Genomic DNA, 22,286 nt, shown 5'->3' with positions numbered 1-22,286 from the left:
AATCAGAATGACAAATTTCTTGGGTGGGAGTTTACTCTGGGCCAGTGTGAGGTACACAAGGCATATATGATTTCCCAACAGATTGCCTTCCCCTGCACATATTTATGATGCACCTCTTCCTTCTGACCCCCTGCCTATCTCAGTCTTCTCGTATCACTACCTTGTGTTATCCTTTCAGCAGCAGGTGATGGTCTAGGAACCCAGACCAGAGGGTGAACAGGAGTAGCACACTGTGGCTTCCCAAGCACAGTCGGGAGGGCTATTGCTCTAACATGCAGAGGCTGTAACAGGCACCAACAGTCTGACAATTATTCCTCTTTCTGGAGCAGCATGGCCCAGTCTGGTTCTCTTACCTCTACTGCAGTATCTGAATATCCCTGTTGGATGAAGCAGGGTGTTGGATTTTGTGAATATTCTTTAGTTGTGTCTTGTCAGTTTTGCCTGCAAGCGTGTAAGCCCTGCAGCTCTAAGAAATCAGTGACATGATTGTATATGACAGTCATTAGTGGGTGAAACAGAAATCTGTCTGCGAGCATCTGTTTTGAGGGAGCCAAATATAATTAAAGTTTAACCATGCTGCATTTGCTCTTTTATTTACTGGGACCCAGTCCTTCTTAGGGATCGCAGTCACGCTCCTTGAGGTCCTTCTGAGGAGTTTGTCATTGTGTGTGTGTTTCATATAAGTGTGTTTTGTATTACAGGCTGGGTCAAACAAGTTTGTTCAGAGATTCACTTGAGGATAATGAAACTCTACTTTCTTGGATGTGTTCAAGTTTTTTCCCAAGGGGAATACTTTTTGGTTTCAGGTTGTTCTGAATGGGCAGACACTATACTGCTGTGTTTCCTAGCATAAATCAAGACAGGTGTCATTTTTTTGCATACATTTCCAACAGACTGATAGTATATTGTTGCAGTAAATGTCAATATAAAACTAATGCAAAGAGGAGGACTGAGTTCAGTGAATCCAGTGCTTTGATTTTCTCATGCACATAGCAGACATGGATATGCTTTGAATAGGCAGAGGATATCTGACAGCAGTTGGTTGCTTGCACTGTACTGGCTCTTGGTATAAAGAAGCCACTGAGAATTCTAATTACTAGTTATAGTTGTAAATTAATTACACTGTAGTCAAAGTGCCTAAGCATGACTGGAACCTCTCTGTGGCTTTGTGCAAACTAAAAGCAAGTGAAACCACAGTGGAGCTCAACCATTCCGCCAAAAAAACCCCTGAACTTTTATGAAGAAATAAGAACAACAACCACAAAAAAAATAATAAAGAAGCATGGACAAATGTAAGTTTGTGAAGGTACCGACTCTGAAAATAGCAAGGATGCAAATACACTTTTCTTGTTGAGTATTGGCCTGGTTTTCCATGGCACCCAGTACATGTCACATTATTCTTTTTCAGTTGAGTGGCTATCTATGGTCAGTAGCGTCTCTACTGTGAAGTCAGTAGAACTTTTCCACTGGCTTCTACAAGCTTTCTAGGTTGTACTGTAATGGGATGTGGTTTGGAACTGGCCTGAAACCACATTGTATTAATCTCTTAAATTTGGGTTGTTTGTTTCACTAACTTGTATTATACAAGCAATCTGGAAATAAAAGATTCAAGAGACATTTGCACATTTCCCACACAACCCAAGCCTGGGAGATTTTTTTAATATTATATTTTAATTTCACACTTCTCTGGGTCACTTTTTCCTGAACTGAGCTAGAGCTTATTTTTATGTGGTGAATCTCTAAGCTGGGCAGTAGTCTTGCATTGATGTACTGCATTTTTTTAGTTGTATTTCCATGATACTGTTTGAGCAACAGGGTGGATTAAATGTGGTTTTATTCTGTAATTGATTCTATATACTTGACAATTAGTAAATAATGTCTTAATTTAGTGGAACTTTGAGTAATGGCAGGATGTAATGCAGAGGTTGATTTTGTACAGACTCCCTAGTCAGGAAATGTCTTATAGCATGACTGCCAGTTTATTTTTAAGGGAGAACTGGATCAGGTATTGAATTATGCTAGGAGGAAAGCACTCAGAGCAGCATCCATGCTTTTAGGGAGCATGAAGATCTTACTAGGCCTTGGAAAAACTTTAGGTAAAAGGTTGACTTGAGTTCAGCTCTACCAACAAATACAGAGAAAACTTTGTTTTATTGCTAATGTTTTAAACTTTTTAACTTGATCTCATTTTAACTTGGGTGAATGTGGTCATCTGTTTATTATCTCATGTTGCTTTTATCACTTTGACTCTGCTTTCTAGGTACAATCATTCATATTGTAGTCATGACTTGCAGAGAATTTTCAAAAAGACAAAAACGGAGAACTACATTAAAGAAATTATAATTCATTTGAAAAATCCTTCCCTTTTACTCTACTATTCCTTGTATTATTAGTTTATTGATTTAGTTACATTTAAGATGGGTCTGTGTAGTTAATTTTAGATGTATGTGCCGCTACTTTACTGCAACTCTGAAATCTTAAATGTGCTAATAGCAGTAGAAATAAGTTCCTACTCCAGCAGTTAACAAATTAAAAGGTTTTTGCATAAATTTGCAAATAAGCACTGATTTGCAATTCCATAAGATTAGGTGCTTAACTTCCAATGGAGAGCAAAAGGTGTCTTCCCAAGGTAGCTCTTGATGTCTGACTTAAATCCCTAAATTTGAGTCCCTTTGACTGACTGGTAAGTTGGAGAATGTTTTTAAAGAGACTGCTCTGAGGGGGCAAACCAGATGGAATGAGCCTCTCTCCATGGTGGTTTTTTTGCTGATGGCTTTAATTGTTTCTTGGGGCATCCAATCTAATAATTTTTCTTTGTGACTTTTCTTCTTGAGCTCTGAGTACCTTGCTGTGTTACGGATTTATCCATACAAGACACAGAATGGTGGTGTGGGATACACAAGTCTCTTGGAGATACTTTTGAAAAGAACAGCTTCAATCCATCATTTCAATTACAGGCAATTAAAGATGAAAGGGATGCTTGCGTTTTTGCAAGTACTAGATATTGTCACTGTTTTAGTGAACAACTTTCATGCTGTTTATTAATATGTTTATGAATATTTCTGTGTTGAATTTTTGACAGGTGATGCTCAGCTTGAAAAGGGCTTGAGTTGCAGTTTGGATGACTTCATGTGGCTGGAGAGGGTCCCTCTATGGGTAAATGGATAGCTGTCAGGCCACAGGGGTGAAGGATATTGTTTTTCTCTCCAAGACACAACAACCTTCAGAGTGTTTTAGGGTTAGCGCCAATCAAATTTCGTTTGCCTGTTAACTTTCTTTAGGAGGTCTCCATTACTAGGTGCTCCATCAGGTTCAAAGGCTGCACTGAATGATGCGGGGATATGCCAAGCCTCAATTTTTAAGTGAGCTGCACTTGTATCAGAACCACTGGCTCCTCAGTGAGAATCTTTGTGACTGTTCCAATTTTTGTCTTCTCTGTCATTTCTTCTTTTAACAACACACTCGTCAATGCCCTGATAAAATGAGATTGTGATATTTTACTTAAGTCGAGTTCAAAGGTGTCATAAATAAAACCTCAGTGAGGGTAAAAGTATTATAATCTAGATCAGTGAGTTCATAATCTGAGTGTGTAAGCTTGGACTGAAGAACACAGCCAGCTCTTCACTTCTGTTCAGAACTGCACTGCCATGTGCATGCACATCTCCTGGGGCTGAGTGTTATGCTTCTGCCAGGCATTTATTTTTGAAACTGTTTTTGTATGACTTGTACTCAGGGCTTAATAAAACAGTTTGGGATTTTGGTGCAGTTCGTTTGCCTAATATTTCACCTTACTTTTTGTGTTCCAGCTGTTGATAATTATTCTCAATCTTAGACTGCTTTTGACCAGACGGATTATTTTAAAATTGCATCTGTAGGTGCAAGAGACCACCACAAAATTGTGTGTGTAGTCATGGATGTGCATATGCAAGTGTACATGTCTTGCTTCAGTCTGAACCTTGTCTCTTTAAGCACCGAGGTATCCCTTAGCTGTTTTGTTGCTTTGACCATCTAAAGTTCAGAGGGCTCTAAACTTCAGCTTGCAGATCAGTCTGTGTATTTACTTTGGCTCTCAGGCTGTGGAGAAATCCTGCCTGGCCTTGGAGCCAGCCCATTCTCTGATTACTTTTCAACAACTTTTACGTGAAAGACTTTTCAACTGGTACACTCTTCTGGTAGTGGTGATTTCTTCTGTACCTGAATTGCAGCAGACTCAGGGACAGCTGTCAAGCTCAGGGACGATATCATTCCTTTCCTGTTTATGTACTTTAAAAACATTTCTGCAAATACCCTTGGATCCTAAGACACCAGGGAAGTGTGAACTTGCATCTTCTATGAGACGTGGGAGACTACCAAATCAGTCCTCTCTAGACTGTTCTAGTTCTCCAGGCTGGTAGTGAGCTACTCCATAATTAATATTCCACTGAGTAAAATGGGGGTAATATTCAAATAAAATACATTTTAACTTTATTTTCTTTGTTCCCTGCTCAGCCTTTCATAACACAAGAAAAACTGAACAAGCTTTTACAGAAATCACTTTTGGGTAGGAAAACGTTCATTCCTGAGGAAAACTGTTACATATTCATGGCTTTAATTATCCTGTGCAGCCCCCAGTGTTCAAAGCACAAGTATCGAATTACAAACAGAAGTATAATAAATTATACATATATTTGTGCCCCTCCTGTGTATATGTCAGGCACTAAGGAGTGCTGTTTTGCCTACACATATATAGGCACATTTATCTAGAGAAAAAGAATCAATGTATAACTTATTATCTTTTTCTGTAATGTGCTCTGAGCTGTTTGAACAATCTTAAACATAAGTACACAAACACAGATGGCCTGGCTGTTCTGTTTTGGTTTGGCTCGATAAAGCTGTCATCAGCTGCTGTCTGGTTCAGCCACACTTAATCATCCCTTGATGGTCTTAATACACGAGCAAAACCTAGGTTGTGAGAATCTGGGTTTGTGAGAACATATGGAATATTTGGCTCTGATCATGGCTGTTGTCACACTTTGATAAAGGTTTCTGCCCCCCTCACAGAGACAGTGAAATGTCCCGTATGGATGCTTCTCTTTTTATTCAAAGCAAAGTGATCCAGGCTTGTTTTAAGACCTTTGTGAATTGTGTTGATGTCGTTCTGCTGACCTTGAATTGAAGGGGATGAGAAACACATGTTACTTCTCTTCCTTGGGCTCTGCTGTGGGAACTGTAAATCCTAGAAGATGGTTGAAATAGTTGTCTGGTGGCACTGTGCTATTAAGCACCCAAGATTTACATGTGATTGAGCTTTTATTCTCTTCATGATTTGCAACAATTAGTTATGTTGGATGGAACTTTTCTTAGCCCGATGAATACTGCTCTTCGAATACTAGAAATTAGGAAATTGTCAACATTATTTCACCTTCTAATTTTTATTCTCGTGTGTATTGTGTGATTGACTCAGTCAGGTAATTACTAATCACTCTTAGCATTAGTTTTTAAGCACATTGTGTGTTTTCTTCTTCAGGTGTAAACCACTACTGAGGCATTACAGAATAAGTTGAGGGGAATGTGCAGTCTATAGGTTATTCAAGCCATGTGCCTTATGGGATCAAGATGTATGCCAACCTGACACATGTTGGTATTCTATCAAATGAAGTGTATGCAGTTGGAACATTTGGCAGTCCTCCTTTCTTTCTGGAAGTTGCTCTATTTTACTTGACCTTTGTGCTGCCCAGTACCCTTAATGTCTCCAGACATTAAGATGGCTAACATTGTGTCAGATTTTTCTCCTTTTTTGTCCATCTCAACTGGAATACATTGTTGGTTCTCAGGCTTGTTGTGTGTCTTGAACAAGATGCCAAGTAAGCAAGCAAAAATGTTGATAATAATAGCCTTAAATAAATAGTCCTCCCACCTTTTTTTGTTTGTCAAGAGGAAAGAAAAAAATAAATAGGAAAAAATGTTGGATAAAAATGCTGTATAGCCAAAATAACATTTTATACATCATTACCAGTTTTCTCTCTCCTCTGTTTTTTCGGAGTCTGATAGGCTATATAAACTTAAGAAAATCATCATTATGTAATAAATTGAATCAATTAAATTGTTTTAATTTCATTTCTGAGGTTTTTTATTGGATGCCTGCCAGTATTTTCCATGAGAGAATTACTCTCTGGAAGCCATCATAGAATAGTATTTTTCCCAGTCTGTTTGCATTATAATTGGGTGACTGACCTAACTCTTATCATATTTGAAGGTAGATTCCAGGTGGCTGTCTCAAAGGTGCTGAAAATGAGGCATTTGTATCAGAGCTGCCATGGTTGCAGTTAATTCCCTCAATAGACAAATGTATCCCAACTTGTCTTTGCAGTGCAGCCATCACTGTGTAACATAAGATATATGTGATCTATAGTTTGAAAGCTTTTGAATCTGCATGAAATAGTAAGTAGTTTCTCTGATGAAATAGAGCTAAGCCTGTTAGTGTGGTTTAGTTAAATCTCAGCCAATTAATTTTTCATAGGCTGTGTAGCAGGGATTGAAGGAGCATGCAAGGTTTTTTTATTGCTCCTGGGTTTTGGTTTGAGCAGTGGTCAGCATATGCAACATAGAAGAATTTCTGTGCAGTTATTTTTCTCTAGAGGAATAAGATGATGTCCAAAATTTTGCATCCTTCTAGTCTGAGCTCCTAACACTTGCCCCTTGAAATTCTTTTAGTGTTTGTGAAAAGCATCCTGATTACTGGATACTGAAGGATACAGTGATTTACAAAATTGTTGGTTTTGCCCATGCCTGAAGACTAGTAATTTAAACAATTTTTCATCTAGAACTAGTTCTACTTTTGAAATTGTGTCATTGCTTCCATTACTGTGAATGTCTGCCAATTCCCATCTCTCCCCCCCCGCCCCAGGAACAGCCTAAGCATCTTGTAGCAGCCTAAGGGTGAAGGATCAGAAGGAAAATCAAAAGAATATGAAGGTCAGCCCCTTTCTTTGCTTTCAAGATACCTTGGCCACATCAGGAAACTGATAATGAGGCATCACCATTTTGTTAGAGATGAACATGGCTGCAAAAGTCACCATGGAGGAAGGGCCTGTGCAGCCCTTTTTCACTTTGAGAAATGGGATTAGGCTTCATTCAGTTTTTTTCCTATACATCTGTTCTTGAGCACTGCTTTGTGGTTTCTGCTTACACCTCATAATTTGGCTTTTCTGTTTATGATGGAAATGCCTTTTCCTTACGCAGATATGAAGTGCCATTACAATCAGCTTGGGTAACTCTTATTGTCCTCTTTATCCTCTGACGCATGGAAAACCACTTATTCTCTGCTTAGGAACTGAAACTGCCACTGATACCGTGCAGATGTGTGCTTGCTTTCTGTCAGTGATACAGACTTGCATCCTTAGAGCAAAACTGTCCCTTGAGACACACCAAAACATTATGCCCAAGCCACTGTTCCTTTCTTTTCCCCCTAATTATTCTTTTTTTGTTTGGTTGATTTGGGGTTTTTTTGGTTTTCTCTGACACCAGAAAGAAATTGCCAGCCTGGATCAGAGCAGGAGACCATTAAGCCCAGTTAAATTCGGTAGTTTGGCTTTGAAATTACCAGTGCCAAAAATATTGGAAGCAGTAGGTGGGATAATCAGTACCTTTTCTTTTCATGTATGATTAAAGACTTTAAACTCAAAGGCTTGCTGTTTGAAGCCCTTCCAGAATCACGTTCTGTATTAAACTGATTGCTCTTATCTCTAAAGGAATTCCTGCTTTCTCTGAGTTTCCCGGTATGACTACATGTGATCTGAAAGGGTCCTCTGTTTTGCCTTTTTTGGAAATTATAAACAGATTTTAATAGCTTCTACTCATTATAACATCGATGGTTGGTTTTATAGCCTCCTTCTGAGTTTTTCCATTTTGATAAATACTTGTCTTTCTGGTTCCCTCTGTTTATACTTTTGTGTGCATGTTCTCCTGGAAGCATGACAGTTATAATTGTACCAGACCCAGGCATCTTCTACTTCCCCAGCGTGGTGTCCACAATAGGATGCTAGCATTAGTTGGATTAGTTATGTGGAAGATCAGCTAGTGCTCCTGCTTTAATAGTTGTTCCAGAGACATTCAGATAGTTTAATGCACATCCACTTGATTATCCTGCAGGCTTTTGTGATATTTACCACTCCCTCCAATTGAGGGTATACAGATTCACAATAAAAATTATGTGTAACTTACAGTTGCAACTTCTTCGCACAAATTTGTATTTTTGTTCAACTCTGACAAAGCATGCTCTTTTACTTGTTGCATCATTGCTGGCATGGAAAGAGAGGAAGAATTCTTGGGACCAGGAATAGGATGAAAAACTCCTCTGTTTCCTTTGAGACTTGTCAGTTACTGTCAGGTTTTTTAATTAGAAAGGCTTTTGTTTGTTCTCAGTCAACATTTTTGGAAGATGAAATCCAACAGCAGTTGGTCAAGAATAATAGTTTAAAAGCAGTAAGATTCTTTGAAATAGTAAAAATCATTTCAAGGAGGCACTAGACAGATGTAAATTGCAGGAATGGAATCACAGCATGTTTATCATTAGGGCATCTTGGATGCTACCTATGCAGAAATATGAGAGTGAAAAATTCACTTATCTTCATCCCAGTTATTTACACTGTTTTTTGCAGCTTTTTCAGCAGAGGAACTTTCCACAGAGAGGTGCTCCAGCCTGCACAGGATGTGTGCTCACTTGAGGGGTAGGTTGGGGCCAATGATCCAGTTCCTTAGTTAAGGGAAACTCGTTTCTACAGCCAAGAGCAAACTCAGCATTGAAGTGTCTGCTACAGCATCTTGGAACATCTTGGGTTGTTTCTTCCTAGACACCTGTTGATGAAGGCAGCTCTTTGTGTGATTCAACAGCAAGGCTTGAACTTCTGGCATCTGAGATACTGCTGATAAGGAGCAACTGTGAATACTGATGTCATCTAAAAGGATGAAGACATAGTATCTAGCCTAGCATGGTCTGGGGAAGCAGTGGAGGAAGTAATACACAGGTCCTAGGAATATAATGAATTGGAAGAAAAGCAGAGATTGGTAGAATTGATATAATGGAATGTTTTTAACAAGATTAAAATAACAGATGAAATCCTGATGCTTCCAAGTTGGAGTGAAAATTTTCGATTGCCACTGGTAGGGTGAACATTTTGACAACTCTGTCTTGAAAATAAGCAGCTGTTTTTCCAAAGCTTGTCAACCTAAGTCTGTGATTTCAGGGTGAAGCAGGAAACTGAATTAATTAAAATGAGAATTTGAAGTTAACTGCGTAAACATTTGCATGGACCCTCCCTCTTCAGAATTAGGCCTATTTAATTAAATTAAAGAGACTGCCTTAGGTGGTGTTTAATTTTGTGTGTGGGTTTAATGTGTTCAAACTAATCTACTTGCAGTGAACATGGAACAACTGTCTCGATTGTCACTGTGGACCCGGTCTTTGCATTGTAAACAGTAGGGTGATATTCAGGCAGATGGTGTACAGAAGAACTTGGTTCTCTAGATATTAGCAGTAAATCAATAGTTGCCAGGACATTTTCATCTACAGTGCATGCTTTAGATGAGGAGAACATATATATATGCGTGGTTTTCTGAGACACAAGAGAATTAGTGTGGGGAGAATATTGGTTATGTTGGGTATCTCCTTAGTACAAAACATTTCTTTAAAAAGAGCTTAAGAATTAAGATGTTGTTGTGATGCTTTTGTGAACCTGTATATTGCTGCTGCCTTCAGCAACTGTGTTAGATTGATTTGTGATTGCAGGTGGAAGATTTTCAGACAGAAATATGCAATGCAAATCACACTCTGCCAGGGCAGAAGAAAATAATAATTTCACTTTAGGTATTCAGACAATACTGTCATGTAAAAATATGCTATCTGAAATTTAACCAAAATGAAACACTGGAAAGTCAGGTATTCTGAAGTAGCAACAGGGATTTTACAAAACAACACCTGAGCTGGGGTGTCATTTTACCTCCCAGCATCCCATTCTTAGAGTGGTGTTGGTAAGGCCAGGGCAAAGATACAGCATAGCTGTTAAAGCTGCTGCTGCTGAGGTTTCTTAGTTTCTGGAAGATGCCTAGTAGAAGATTCAGCTACACTTTCAAACACCTGTGCTGGGCCTGGGTTCCCAATAAGGTAGCAGCAGCTAAGTGTTACACTTCCCTAGCTGACTGTGAAGAAATGACTGACACCTGATTCTTAAAGAAATGGAGCAATGTTATTGCTAAGTGATGAATTTTATGTGATGCTACTTAAGAAAGCTGTCATTTTTAGAGTATCAGTGACTGATGCCTGATGTGTTGGTTGTTCCTCTTATGAGTCATTTTAGTTATAAGATAGGATTTTTCTGCTAAATGCAAAGAGTATCATGTAACTGTTCAAGAGCCTTGTTCTCCTTGTGACCCGAAGGCATGTCAGTAGGAGGTATTCAGCGCAGTGGGTGTTCTCATTACCACTTGACATTTTGCTATTTGGTTTTCTGCCTGTTGCTATTTAATGGTATCAATTCTTTCTTTGCCAGTCCCATAAGCCATTTAGGAAGCGATGTACTATTAGTGCTACTTAACAATGTCGACATAGTCACTAGGAAAAGAGTTTAATTTTCAAACAGTGTGCTTCAGCATTCCCCCTCACCATCTGCTCCTGTCATATCCCTCACTGTTTCCCAGTTAACCCTTTGCCCTGGCCTCCTTGCCCAGAGCTCTTGGAGAGGGTGGCAGAGGCTCTGCACGGCTTTGCCTGAACTATAAATACCCTCTGAGGCTAAAACAGACTGCAGGTCACTGTAATGGCAGTGACATGGGTGAAAGTTTTGGATTATGCAAATTGGTGTATATTTGCTTTGTAGAGGTATGGGCAGAAAAACAGAGCAGTCACAGAGTGCATTGCAGGCTGTCTGAACTTAGCCTGCTGTTATTCACAGGCACTTTGCAACTCCCATTAGTGTTGAGTGTGAAGGTCTCACAGTCTTTAATGTAATATCTCAAATAAGACTGCAGAAGGAAGATACTGTACATTTTGGGAGAACAAAGACATCAAGACTGAGGATGAGATTCATCTCACTGAAATTAATCTACCAAAATGATAGATTGCAGTTGGTACTAATCATCCATGCTTCTCTCTCTCCCGTGGAGAGATGGCATATCTCCCAAGGATGATTTCATGGCTCTAATCACTGGGTAACCCTGACTGTTAAGTGGCACTAATAGGCCAGACTGAGAAGGATGCTCAGCTTCAGATGAGCTCAGGTGGAGGCTGGACAAGTTCATGGTAGCAAAATTCTTTGCAAGTTATTAAATCCATAGCAGTAGTATCAGGCTTATGAACCTCCTAAGATGAAAACAGTTGGAGGCTGTAAGTTCTTAAGGGGAAATATCAGACATGGTTGTCCTGTTGTGCTGTTCTCTTTCCTAAGCATCTATTTATGGCCACTGTTCGAGCTAACACACAAGGGAGATGGACGTTCTGTCTGACACCATATGGCCATTCCTGTGCTCTTATATGAGGCCATTTTAGCAGTGAGAATCCACATTTTAGTAAGAGATGATTTGTCCAAATGGGAAATTGGCAGTAAGGTTTATTTCCAGATCTTTAGTGAAGTGCTACTGACCTACAAACAAAAAAACTGGAAGTCAGTTTTACAGAAAGAGCCTGTGCCATGTGCTGAATGTCGGTGCTTTTTATCAGGTCACCTCAAGGTTTTCGGAGATTCAGATGAGCTGTTTCACCACGTGTTCCCCTCAGATGGTGCAGACAGCTTGTTTGAGCCTCAGACAGTACAAGGAGATTCATATTCAACATAAATTACAGTGTGCTGTGTAGCTGTGCTGCTACACGGATGCTCCCTGCCTTTGTGACAGCACCAGCTGGACTAACAGGATGGAAGCTTGTCATTTCAAGTTACTCATTGAGAGCACAGAATGTGTGGCCCCAAAAATGGGTGTCACTCACCAGAACAGTGTTCATGACCTCCCACTGTCTTGGGCACATGCAGATATGTGTGTACCTTTGTATTTTGGATGATTGTTCCAGTTGAAAGATTTTGCAGACTTGACCGTCCTAAATGCTGATACCCTTAAAATGGTTTGCTAAGGAGGCAAGTACCTCTGATTGAGCATTTTGCTGCCAGTATAGTAAATGTATGGCCATCATTTGCTGCAAAGATCTTCAGAGTCTCCATAACTGTTAAGTAGCATCATCGCTGCATAAATACACTTCTGTTTGAAGTCAGAATCGCCTTCTATGGCAATCACTACATAAAAAGAAATTTTGATTAAACTGGAATGTTTTCCTTATCAAATCCCAACATAAAAAAGGCTGATGGAATTGGATTCAAAACATCAAGGTGGGCTTTCGAAATGGAAGGTCTTGTTTTCTTTAAAGGACACTGTGTCAAAACTGACAGGACAAAACCTTTGATGCAGGGAGAATGTATCAAACTACTTTTGCAATTTCCTGCTTGAATTCTTGTGAACTGCTTTTGTCTAATCATATTTGATATCAAAGATAATTTTATTTAATGTGGATTAGGTAGTATGACATATCCACTGTTTCATCATTCTCTGTTTAATTTTGAATGTGACATGATATTTTCTAGTACAGATGAAATTTGTTCAGTAGTCAGCTTTGAAAAAGAGCCTGTCTTTTGTATCTCTGTAAAATGTTATGCCTGGCAAACAAAAAAAAATACTTCATTCTCAAAATTCTCAATTTTTTTACTGTAATCTGTAGATTACAGCCAACGTGGTGGAAAGATGGTTTATCATCACATCCTGTCCTGTTCAGTAGCCTCCATAGCATAGCTGCACACAACCAGAAGGAATGTAGTTTGGCACCAAAGGGAGAGGTTACTGGGGGAGTCAAAATGTGATGCAGAAGCTGAAGGACAGGGTTTTAAAAGAGATTGATTTTTCACCCCAGTGAGTATTGGGCATGACAGTTTAGGGCTGAGGATATAGCAGCCTTATGTGATGTGGCTGAATGAAGGCAAAGCTTGTTCCTCTGTTACTCATAGGCCGTGGTGCCTTCAGCAGTAGTGTTGAAGTTATAGTAGAAGAGAACCTTGTTGAGAAAGGTGAAGAATAATACCAAAACCCCAACAGCACTAACAAATAGGGTGTAAAACAGGAGATTGTAATTGTGTCTAAAGGTTGGAAGGTGACAGCAGCAGTGTGGAAACCATTGTGAAGAAGGAAAGGTTGGTTGGTGTTGCAGTGAGGGTGTTTTTTAAGGACAATATTCTCAGACTTTTTTTTCAGCTTTCCCTGAAGCCCTGGACTCCTACCAAATCTGAAAGGAAGGAGAATGTAGGTAGGATGCACTGATATGTAGTTTTTACTCATTGGTCGATATCAAACCACTTGTCAGAATGATGGAATTTTTTCCTTCTGGTCAAGCTGACAGAGAGATATATGTGTACAGCTCTGTTTGTTTCTTTTTAATCCAGTAAAGCCATGGCTTTGGCCTACCTACCTACTACAGTCCTCCAGGAGTTTAGTTATGCAGTAAAGAAGAGACTTGGGGCTACAGCATACCCACACTGCTTATCTCTTTCTACAGTACATAACAGTTGCAGTTCCTGTGGTTGCTAAGCAGATCTTTGTAATATACATAGGTTTTCTGCAATAATATTGACTCTGACAGAAATGGGAGAGACACTGTACAGTGTGTGTGTGTGTGTCTGTGGTATTCCTGACAGGTAAGCACCACATACATGAAATCTCAGTGATTTTGCAGGTTAGCTAATGGTTAGTTTTTTGTTATTACTTTGAGACAATGCAAAAGCACTTTTTAGCCCACAGTCTGATTTTGCCATATCTTTCTTCACAGCTTCCTGTTATGGGAGGAGCCTTTATGGACTCACCCAACGAGGACTTTAGTACAGAGTACTCCTTGTTTAACTCATCAGCCAACGTCCATGCAGCTTCGTCCATGCAGAATCCACCAGAAGAGACATCCCGTTCTTCAAATGATGCCATATTGTTATGGATTGCAATAATAGCAACAATTGGAAATATTGTGGTTGTGGGAGTGGTGTATGCCTTCACCTTCTAGGATGACTGTCACTATAAGCACTGGAAGAGAGGAAAACTTCAACAGTATTTGTCATGTGTATGTATGTATGTATGTGTGTATATATACATGTATATCAATATAAATACATATAGGTAGGGACTTTGTTGATTAGGTGCTGCCACGGTTATGGAAATGAAATGCAAGTTAACCATGTTAAATCTTCATGGCAGAAAGTTTGGATGCAAGTTGTATGGAAGTGAGAGCTTTAACTGAAGAGCCAATATAAGTTTTGTATAGAAATGTAATAAAAGAGAGATCAACTTGGGTGTAGTAAATACAGAGAAGGTGATATTTATTTAGAAAGTGCTTATTTTCTACTGTAGATTTTTCTAGCAGCTCTTCTACTGTTTGTCAGCTCTTTCTTTGTGTATTTTTTTACTGTGGTATAATGTTCTATGGAATTGTTCCATGTCATGTTTTCTGCACATCTTAGTTTTCTAGATGGATTAAATGCTTGGCATTGGCTTGGTTCTGATGAAGTCCAGGTTCATCATGTGTGAGTCTTCAGCATGTGCATATGCTCCTAGGCTGTGTTGAAAATCATGGGTCTTAGAGCTCTGACAGGCAGAGGCAGCTATCTAGGACTTGCCTTCCAGTACCAGTTACTAGAGCTGATAATTGATGAAATGATGCTGAACCTGTCTGTTTGGGAGAAGGCACAGCTATTGCTGCTCTGCAGACCCTCCCTATTCCAGGGGAGGAAATTATAAACAGAGCAGAAGCACAAGCTCCCATTTCTGTCTAGGGGTACTGAATTGCTGTGGTTTGTATATCTGTCCCTTCCAAGAAACAAAGGCTTAATGCCATGCTTTTCATCTCATTTCAGTGTAGTCCAGATTTCTTACAGCAGCTCTGTACTTTCATAAGGTTATTAATCTAATGAAAGAATGTGGGAAAATTGGGAAGGCTGATGGTTATGAGTAAGATAAAATTGAAAGAAAGATTGGACACTTATGCACTCACAAGGGAATGAATACATCAATCAGGTGTGTCATGGGGTAGAAACAACACAAAAAAGGTTATCAGTGACAGATATGCAAGTGCTTATATTTCAGTATTAATATATCTCTGAGTTCTGGTGAGGATTCTGGAAATGATTTTTATACAACCTGCTGTAGGTAATGACTCTGATTATTTAGATTTGTTCTATTGAGGGAAAACATTTTCATTGCATTGTTCCTTTCATAGGCAGTTCCTTTTCAAGAGCTGTATCTTTTTAAAACAAACTGTAGCCTTATTTGCTTGAGAAATATAAAATCTTGAGGAAAAGGAACAAAATCAGCTCTATTAAAAATCTCCCTCCTCCCCCTTGAAAATTAAACATAAATATATAAAATGACGCTTTGAGAGTAGCAGACAAATTCTTCTTCTATGTCTGCATGTACTGTCTAGGTTTTCTGTCTCATATAGCTACTACCCTGATTCCAGAATGCCTTGTCTTCAGGCACAGAGACTATTTTTGACACTAGCCTGCCACTGAGCTTGAGGCTGGACTAAGAGCTGCTGAATGTATAGAGAGGTTTGGATTTTCTTCTTTTCTGTTTAAACCCATTTTCCTGCAGGGCTGGTGGACAGTTACTTGAATCAAAGCAGCATGCCCAAAATCAGTATTTATAACCACTCAGTAGTCACTGTGTAGTTGCAAACAGAGATAGCAGTGGGGAGAAAAGAAACTAAGTTATTTTGAGGCTGAGAAAAACAATGACAAGCTTCTCTGCGTGTTGTTATTTTCCTCTTTGGAGGCAGGATTTTGTGAAAATGGTTGAGGACAGACAAAACCTGTGCTGAGGTAAAGTTTGAGAAGCCCAGTTCTAGAAAATCAGAGGGAAATAAAGAAAATTCTGTCTAACAAAATAGCTTTAGTTGTAAAAATTACAGAAAAATTATGTTTTCCACAGTGCTAAAATAGCTATCGATTCCTTCATAGGCAGAGGAAAGTGAAAAACAGGGGAACTGCATAAATAGTGTACTTTGCCTGTTCTTACACCCCTCCTTGCTGAGCAGAAAGAAAGCTGTTAAATGAGGCTGGAAAGCTGCAGAGAAGTTCCCAGTGCAGAATCAAGCAGGACAAGGTCTAGTGTATGAACATGTAGGACCCATGAAAATATTGCTTAATGTACTGTCCTGTCCCCAACCATTTTCTAATATTCTGTTGCCTTTGTAATTGTATCAATTACTCATCAACTTCCTTCAGTGTTTTTGTAGGCTCTCTACTTAAGCCTGCAAGCATTGTTTTTGCATAAAGAGCAAAACATTTCCACCATGATTAAAACCAGTTTGACACTATGGTACTTGCCCAGTGGGATTATTCTGCTGCCTAATGAATTTTCCAGTGGAGTGCTTTGTTTAAATTTCCTGGAATATTAATCTTAATGCAATTAGCAATGTTTGCATCTCTTTCCCAGAGCACTGAACTAAACTCTTCAACCATGAAGAAAAGCATCAGAGTGGGAAGAGCAAAGAACAACCACTCTGCTAATGAAACTGAGTGACACTTGTGTGTTGTTTTTCCCAAAGAAAATGCCCTACTTTCATATGAAATTGATAGTAATAGTAGGAGTGTTAGAAAACAATGAGTTTCGCCTCCTGAATCCAGATCATCGTCATACATATTTTCATCATTAGAGACTGAGTTGTCAAGAAGGGCCAGACAGAACTTTAATTAAAGTAATTGGCTTGACAGAGTGACATGGCAAGCTGGGTGGAAGCAGCAAGCGTAGGCATTTCCTGTCTCATACCTAAATTGCACACTAACTGTGCAGCTCCTCTGCTGGGGAAAGAAATAGTTTTAGGATGCAGGTACAAGGATACTGCATGCGAGGACCTATATGGAATATTGTTGAAGTGTATTAAAGATCCCTTCATCTCAGTGGTCAGACTGGTTCAAGCTCTGATCTACTTCAGTAGTGACAATATGTACACCATGTTTCTGGATGTTATGTTCTGGCTTCACCCACTACAACCACTTCTGTCTTCTGGGAGGTTAGGGAAGGTTTAAATTGAACCATTGAAAAAGATGGCTTATCCATCATTAAGTTTAGAAAAGCCACAGGGGAGTGGAGAAGTGGATGAATGGTGGATGTATGGTCCTGTGAAGTATGTTACCTCTTCATTGTGTAGGTGTGTGTTAAACCCTGAACTGTCAACACAGCTTGACTTGGAGCACTGTAGCTTCTCCTGTCCTTGGAGCCAGGCAGGTGGCTAACTGCTGTCACTTGCTGAGGGGTGATGAGGAATCCCAAATGCATTCCCCAGAGCTGTTTTCTGAAGCCCTTCTGTAAAAGAAGAGGGCTCTGTGCTTTACTGAGCACTTTGTGTATCAGCCTGAGAGAAGGATTCTACTTGTACAAGATCTGTGCTTTAAATAAAAATGTCTGGTGTGGGTAACAGTTACAAAATCCTTGGTTGGAATTTGTTCTGTAGTAGATGAAGCAAACCACTTTCTATATGCGGTGTTAGGCCTCTTGCTCTGTTGTGGAATTTCGTCATACAAACACAAGAAGCAATACTGTATGTGCTCTGCAGAGTTACTAATGAGACATGGGAAGCAGGAAGACAAGCTGGGGTGCCCTAATGAGTCTGTTCTAGCCAAGGCCTCTAGGGATCTATGGCAGTATACCAAATAATCAAACTCTCTCTAAAGAACTTTGTTTCTCAAAGCATCCAGCAGCTCAACAGAGCAGCTGTGCAGTCACCACAGCAAAGAGACTAATGGCTGAACAATTATGCAGGTGGGTGCAATGGCACATTAGACAGGAGAACTGAGTGGGGAAACCCACACAACTTACTCCTTTTGTATTTTTGTCTGCAGGACTAGGAGTCTGTGCTTGTCCACAGTATTAACATCTTCCTAAAATGAAATGAGGGAGGAGGATGTATTTCTGTGTCAACACGCTTGCAAAACTGAAAAAAAGATTTTGAAACTGATGCAACAGTAGCAGAGAGACTTGTCTGCTGCAAATAATGTATTTACCTTTTGAGTGGGCAAGTAAGTGAGGACATAGATATCTGAGAAGTAATTACATCCCTGCCCCAAAATCCTCATTTGCACTGGGACTTGAGGGCAATCAGCATCCCACCCAACTGCTGAGCAGCCTGTAATAATAAGCTCCAAATCAAGAGTGAATAGAAGCAGCTAGCCATTATAGTCTAATCCTGTACATCTATTTGAAAATAAAGGGGAAAAATATGTCTTTGTGTCTGGGGCCAAATGAAAGCAGGAACCCTTAGTCTATGGGGTTTTATGTATTTTGTCTATTATTAGAAGCTTTTATTTTGCTATTCTCAAACAATTCCAGTTGTTAATATCCTCTTCACATTTCTCTGCAGGCTGCTGAGAGTTATTAATTTCATGTAGCACTGTCCATTTATCCGATGTAATTTTACTGAGTTTCCTGTGGCTAATCACAGAGTAGAATTTGGAAAATTATTTTCTTTAAGGATGATTTACATTTGAGGTAAATAGACCAAAAATCAGAATCCCAGTTCAAAATGCATCTGTGCTTTTGGAGCATTCAGAGCTCTGGAGAATTGAATTTCATCTGGTTAATGTGCAGAAAGGAAAAGGGCAGTCAGGGCCCCGGTGATAATGTCAGACGTGAGGGTTCTGACAGGCAGAGATGAGTGGTTCATTAACTGCTGCTCTGTCCCTATGAGCCCCACTGGCTTCCTGGACTCAGCCAGATCTGAGTATAAGTGAGCTAACCGTCAGGTACAGCATGTCCCTCCTCACAGCTTGCTAATCCTCAGGGAAACAAGTGCATTTATTCCACTCACAGAAGAAGAGCCAGAGATCCATATTCTGTTAGGTCTGTTGTTACTGCTACATTGGTCAGTCACCATAAGGTCAAGATAGGGGTGGTTTAATATGTAGTTAGCCCTTTTCCCCTCGTCTGGGAACATCCTAAAGGCATCAAGGCATCCTGAGGCCTTAAAGTGTCCTACTGCCCTTAATCTGACACTAACTTTTCATGTTTTCTCATATAGCCCATCTTTGTGTTTTACTTTGTCTTTCCAACTCAAAATAGGGAAAATGAAGTCAGCACTATGCTCTTCTCTGGCCATGTAGAGGCCTCCTTACAGCTAGGGACTAGCCATGTCCTATTTTCGTTTGTGGTCCTTCAGACACAAGGAAGGAAAGTGTCCAATTGTCCACCCAATCAACTCCAGATGAATATGTGCCTTTGCAGAACAAAGTGCATGGCAGTTTTATCTCATTCTGGCCCGTACCAGAGCATTTACACCGAGACGCATGACCAGACCTACTTTTGCAGTAATCTGTTTTGGGAATTAGAACAACAGCCAGGAACTGGAAAAGAAAACCCTGATAACTCAAATGCGTTACGTGTCTCATCATCTCAAGGACATGCCTCTGAAGACAGGTTTGCCTGTGTGACATAGGCAGACTTGAGCTGTTGGTACCAAGGCAAATGCCCTTTCGTACGAGCACAAATGGTCTCCTTCTCTTTGGGAGGTCTTGGGACATTGTGCCACCCATCCTATCTTTCCTATGTAGGTTACTAGTGAAGATATTTTTCAATTGTAGAAAAAACTCAAAAAGCTTCCTGTGTTGGTAGAATACATATAAGAATTACCTCCCAAAGATCTGCTTAGTCTGCCTGCAAAAGCAAAAACAGCCCAGGTTTCTTAAGCGTGGAATGTTAATGAGTCAAGTATCATCTGTAGAGTAGTGTCACCTCATTTTAATCATCAGCTTTGTGCCAGTAGATCTTACTATTGCCCAGATTTGAAAAGGCTGAGAACAGAAACAAGTTACAGAATTACAGACCGTCTCACTACCCAGTCCTTTAGGCCTCAATCCTCCCCAAATTACCCTGATGTGAACCGGCATCCATCTCTTTAAACCCGTTGTCACCATCATATTGCCTCCATTTTATTTCTCCACTTGTCTTCTCTGTGTTCTTTTCTTTTCCTGGTATCAGAGCATGTCATGATTTGGAAGCTAGCAATGTTCTACAGCCATTTTTAACCATCTCCTTGACTGACCTTCACTGAGATTAAGGTTAGTGATATGCAAAGAACAATGACACAAGGTCTCTCCATGTAGGAAAATCTTAGTCATTATCTGCCTTAGCAAACTGCAAAGTGTTTCCCCCAAGCAGAATAGTAACTTGTGACCATGAAGCTTTGAAACCATATTGTCAGTATCCATATAATGCAAAGTTACCTTTCAGAAATGCAGATTTTATAAATATACTGCACTCTTCTGCAGTCAGCATTTACTGAGCTTTTCTCAACCCAAAGTCCTTTTTTATTTTTAGCAGATCAAAATCAGTGGTAATGCATGTGGGGTAAGGTGAGGGGAGTGGGGTTTGGGCATTACAGAGAATAGGAAAGCTCCATATGATTTACTGTAGGGTCAAGGCCATTAAATGCCAACTTAGTAAAGAAAAACAGCCACAATGTGCTAAGCCATTTCCAATCTAGTCACACCTGCACTTCTCAGATGCAGGGCCAAGCTGCTACAGCCGTATTGAGCATTTCTAAATCTCATTGTGACCAAGAGGAAATACCTTCTTTTGACAAAACTGAGGGAGCTGTGCAGCCTCCTTCCCAGGTCCCCTGCTTGTGCTGGTATTGTTTTGGGAGCTGCCTGAGCTGCAGCCATTATGGTGATGTTGAATTTCTTGAGGAGTTCTGTCCCACTAATGAGCAAATAAGACTGAACTGTTTACAGATCTAGGCCTAAAACTCCTCTCAAGTTACTGCCTTCATAAGGATGATCGATGTTCCTGAGCCTGCACACTGCTCTACCCAAAGGGACTTTTGCCTCCACCTGGAGTCAACTGGATTAATAACACTTCTACACTTCTGACATCTGCTTCAGGGGATCAGTGTGCAGGACTAGCTGTGGGTTGCTGGGGTTTTGTTTTAGATATATCTAAAGATGTCTGTAATTTCCTAATCAAAAGCAAGCAAGAAAGCAGAATGCTGTATTTTTTTAAGTGAGAAGGTAATAAAAATGAGTCTAAATATTTTGATAGATATGCTGGAAGGGTATATAATGTAGCAAAGAGTTGCACTATTTTTTCTACTGTCTGAACACCTAATCTGAGAAATATTTGTTCTTTCTCTAACTAAGTCCTCTTCCAGTTCTGAAGTTGGGAAGTTTGGAAGGAGTGGAGTACAAAGTCTCAGTGAAATGTTAAGCTAATGTAAATAAATCCGGTAGCTAGTTTTGTGGGGTAGCCTATAATGTTTGGTTTTCAGTTATCTCAAATACTGCCTAATTGTTTGGGGATTTATCCCCAAAAATACGCTAAATAGTGGCACTTCTGGGAGCAACTGTGCTTCACACAAGATCACAATCATATGGAAATTACATCCTTCGGTTCACGTAAAGCAGCTTTACAGGAGCCCTGTAGTATGCACTGTTATTTTTTCTTAATAATCCCTGAGAATTTAATTCTCTTGTGCTTTCTCTCTGCTACCCTGTTTTGTACACTATCAGGTTTGTGGGGCTTCTTTGTATTGTTTTTGTAATATATGAGTTGGTTTATAGAAAAACCTTTACTGTTGTAATCATTGTTCTTGGATTGTGGAGCTCTATCTGTAAAGAGAAAAACAGCTTAAAAAATGCCCTATGTTTTCTCCAAGTTTACTGTAATTAGCAGGTTTAGTTAACAGAAATGTATTCTTTTAAGCTCCTGTTACATTCTTTTCCAGTTATTGACTGTTTTCACTATGTCTGTACTTAGTATTGGTTCATTTCCTTTAATATGGTGAAAATGAAAAGTTTTGTTAATATCAGATGGAAATCGTGGTTTTGGATAAAGTTCTTCAAGTTGATAGTGGTGTGTGATTTTTCGTTTTATTCTCAGTTTACTTGAGAGTAGTTAGAGGTCTGGAATTGCAGTTATTTAATTATTACCTCCAGTGATACACTGACACTAATTTGTTGCTGTTTACAAATCTGCATGATTTGGCAGCCTTGGGAAACCATCTCTATTGCATATATGGCATGAAAAGTACACTGTGGCTATTTCTACAGGAACGGATTCACCAGCTCTCAAAGTCCAAGAAGTGCCTCAGCAATCTTGGAGCCAAAAAAAGAGGTCTCATCTTCTTCAAATATAAACTCAGAAGAGTTTATACCACGAACCCTTGTGTCATTGCTCTCTCCCAGTTCTCTCCTCAGTTGATCATGACCATCCTGTCTCACAGAGCTGTGGGGGTGGCTTTGTGT

General features: G+C 39.7%; 1 protein-coding gene across 2 annotated transcripts in view; it reads left to right on the top strand.

Annotated features, from left to right (window-relative positions):
- The window catches only part of CUNH14orf132 (chromosome unknown C14orf132 homolog), a 54,566-nt gene that overhangs the window by 18,594 nt on the left and 13,686 nt on the right, over positions 1–22,286 (top strand). Inside the window, exon 2 of one of the 2 annotated variants that reach the window (XM_017829847.1) lies at positions 13,835–14,116. In XM_017829847.1, the coding sequence (XP_017685336.1) occupies positions 13,835–14,059 (225 nt within the window). In that variant the 3' untranslated portion in view covers positions 14,060–14,116. Of the gene's footprint in view, positions 1–13,834; positions 21,918–22,286 lie in introns of those variants that run through there. The other variant, XM_017829848.1, reaches the window with a different exon arrangement.

This window comes from Lepidothrix coronata, unplaced genomic scaffold (assembly GCF_001604755.1).
Source record: "Lepidothrix coronata isolate B3197 unplaced genomic scaffold, Lepidothrix_coronata-1.0 Scaffold169, whole genome shotgun sequence".
Taxonomy (NCBI): Eukaryota; Metazoa; Chordata; class Aves; order Passeriformes; family Pipridae; genus Lepidothrix; species Lepidothrix coronata.
The sequence above is the reverse complement of the archived record's forward strand: the minus strand, read 5'-3'. Positions and strand labels throughout refer to the sequence as shown.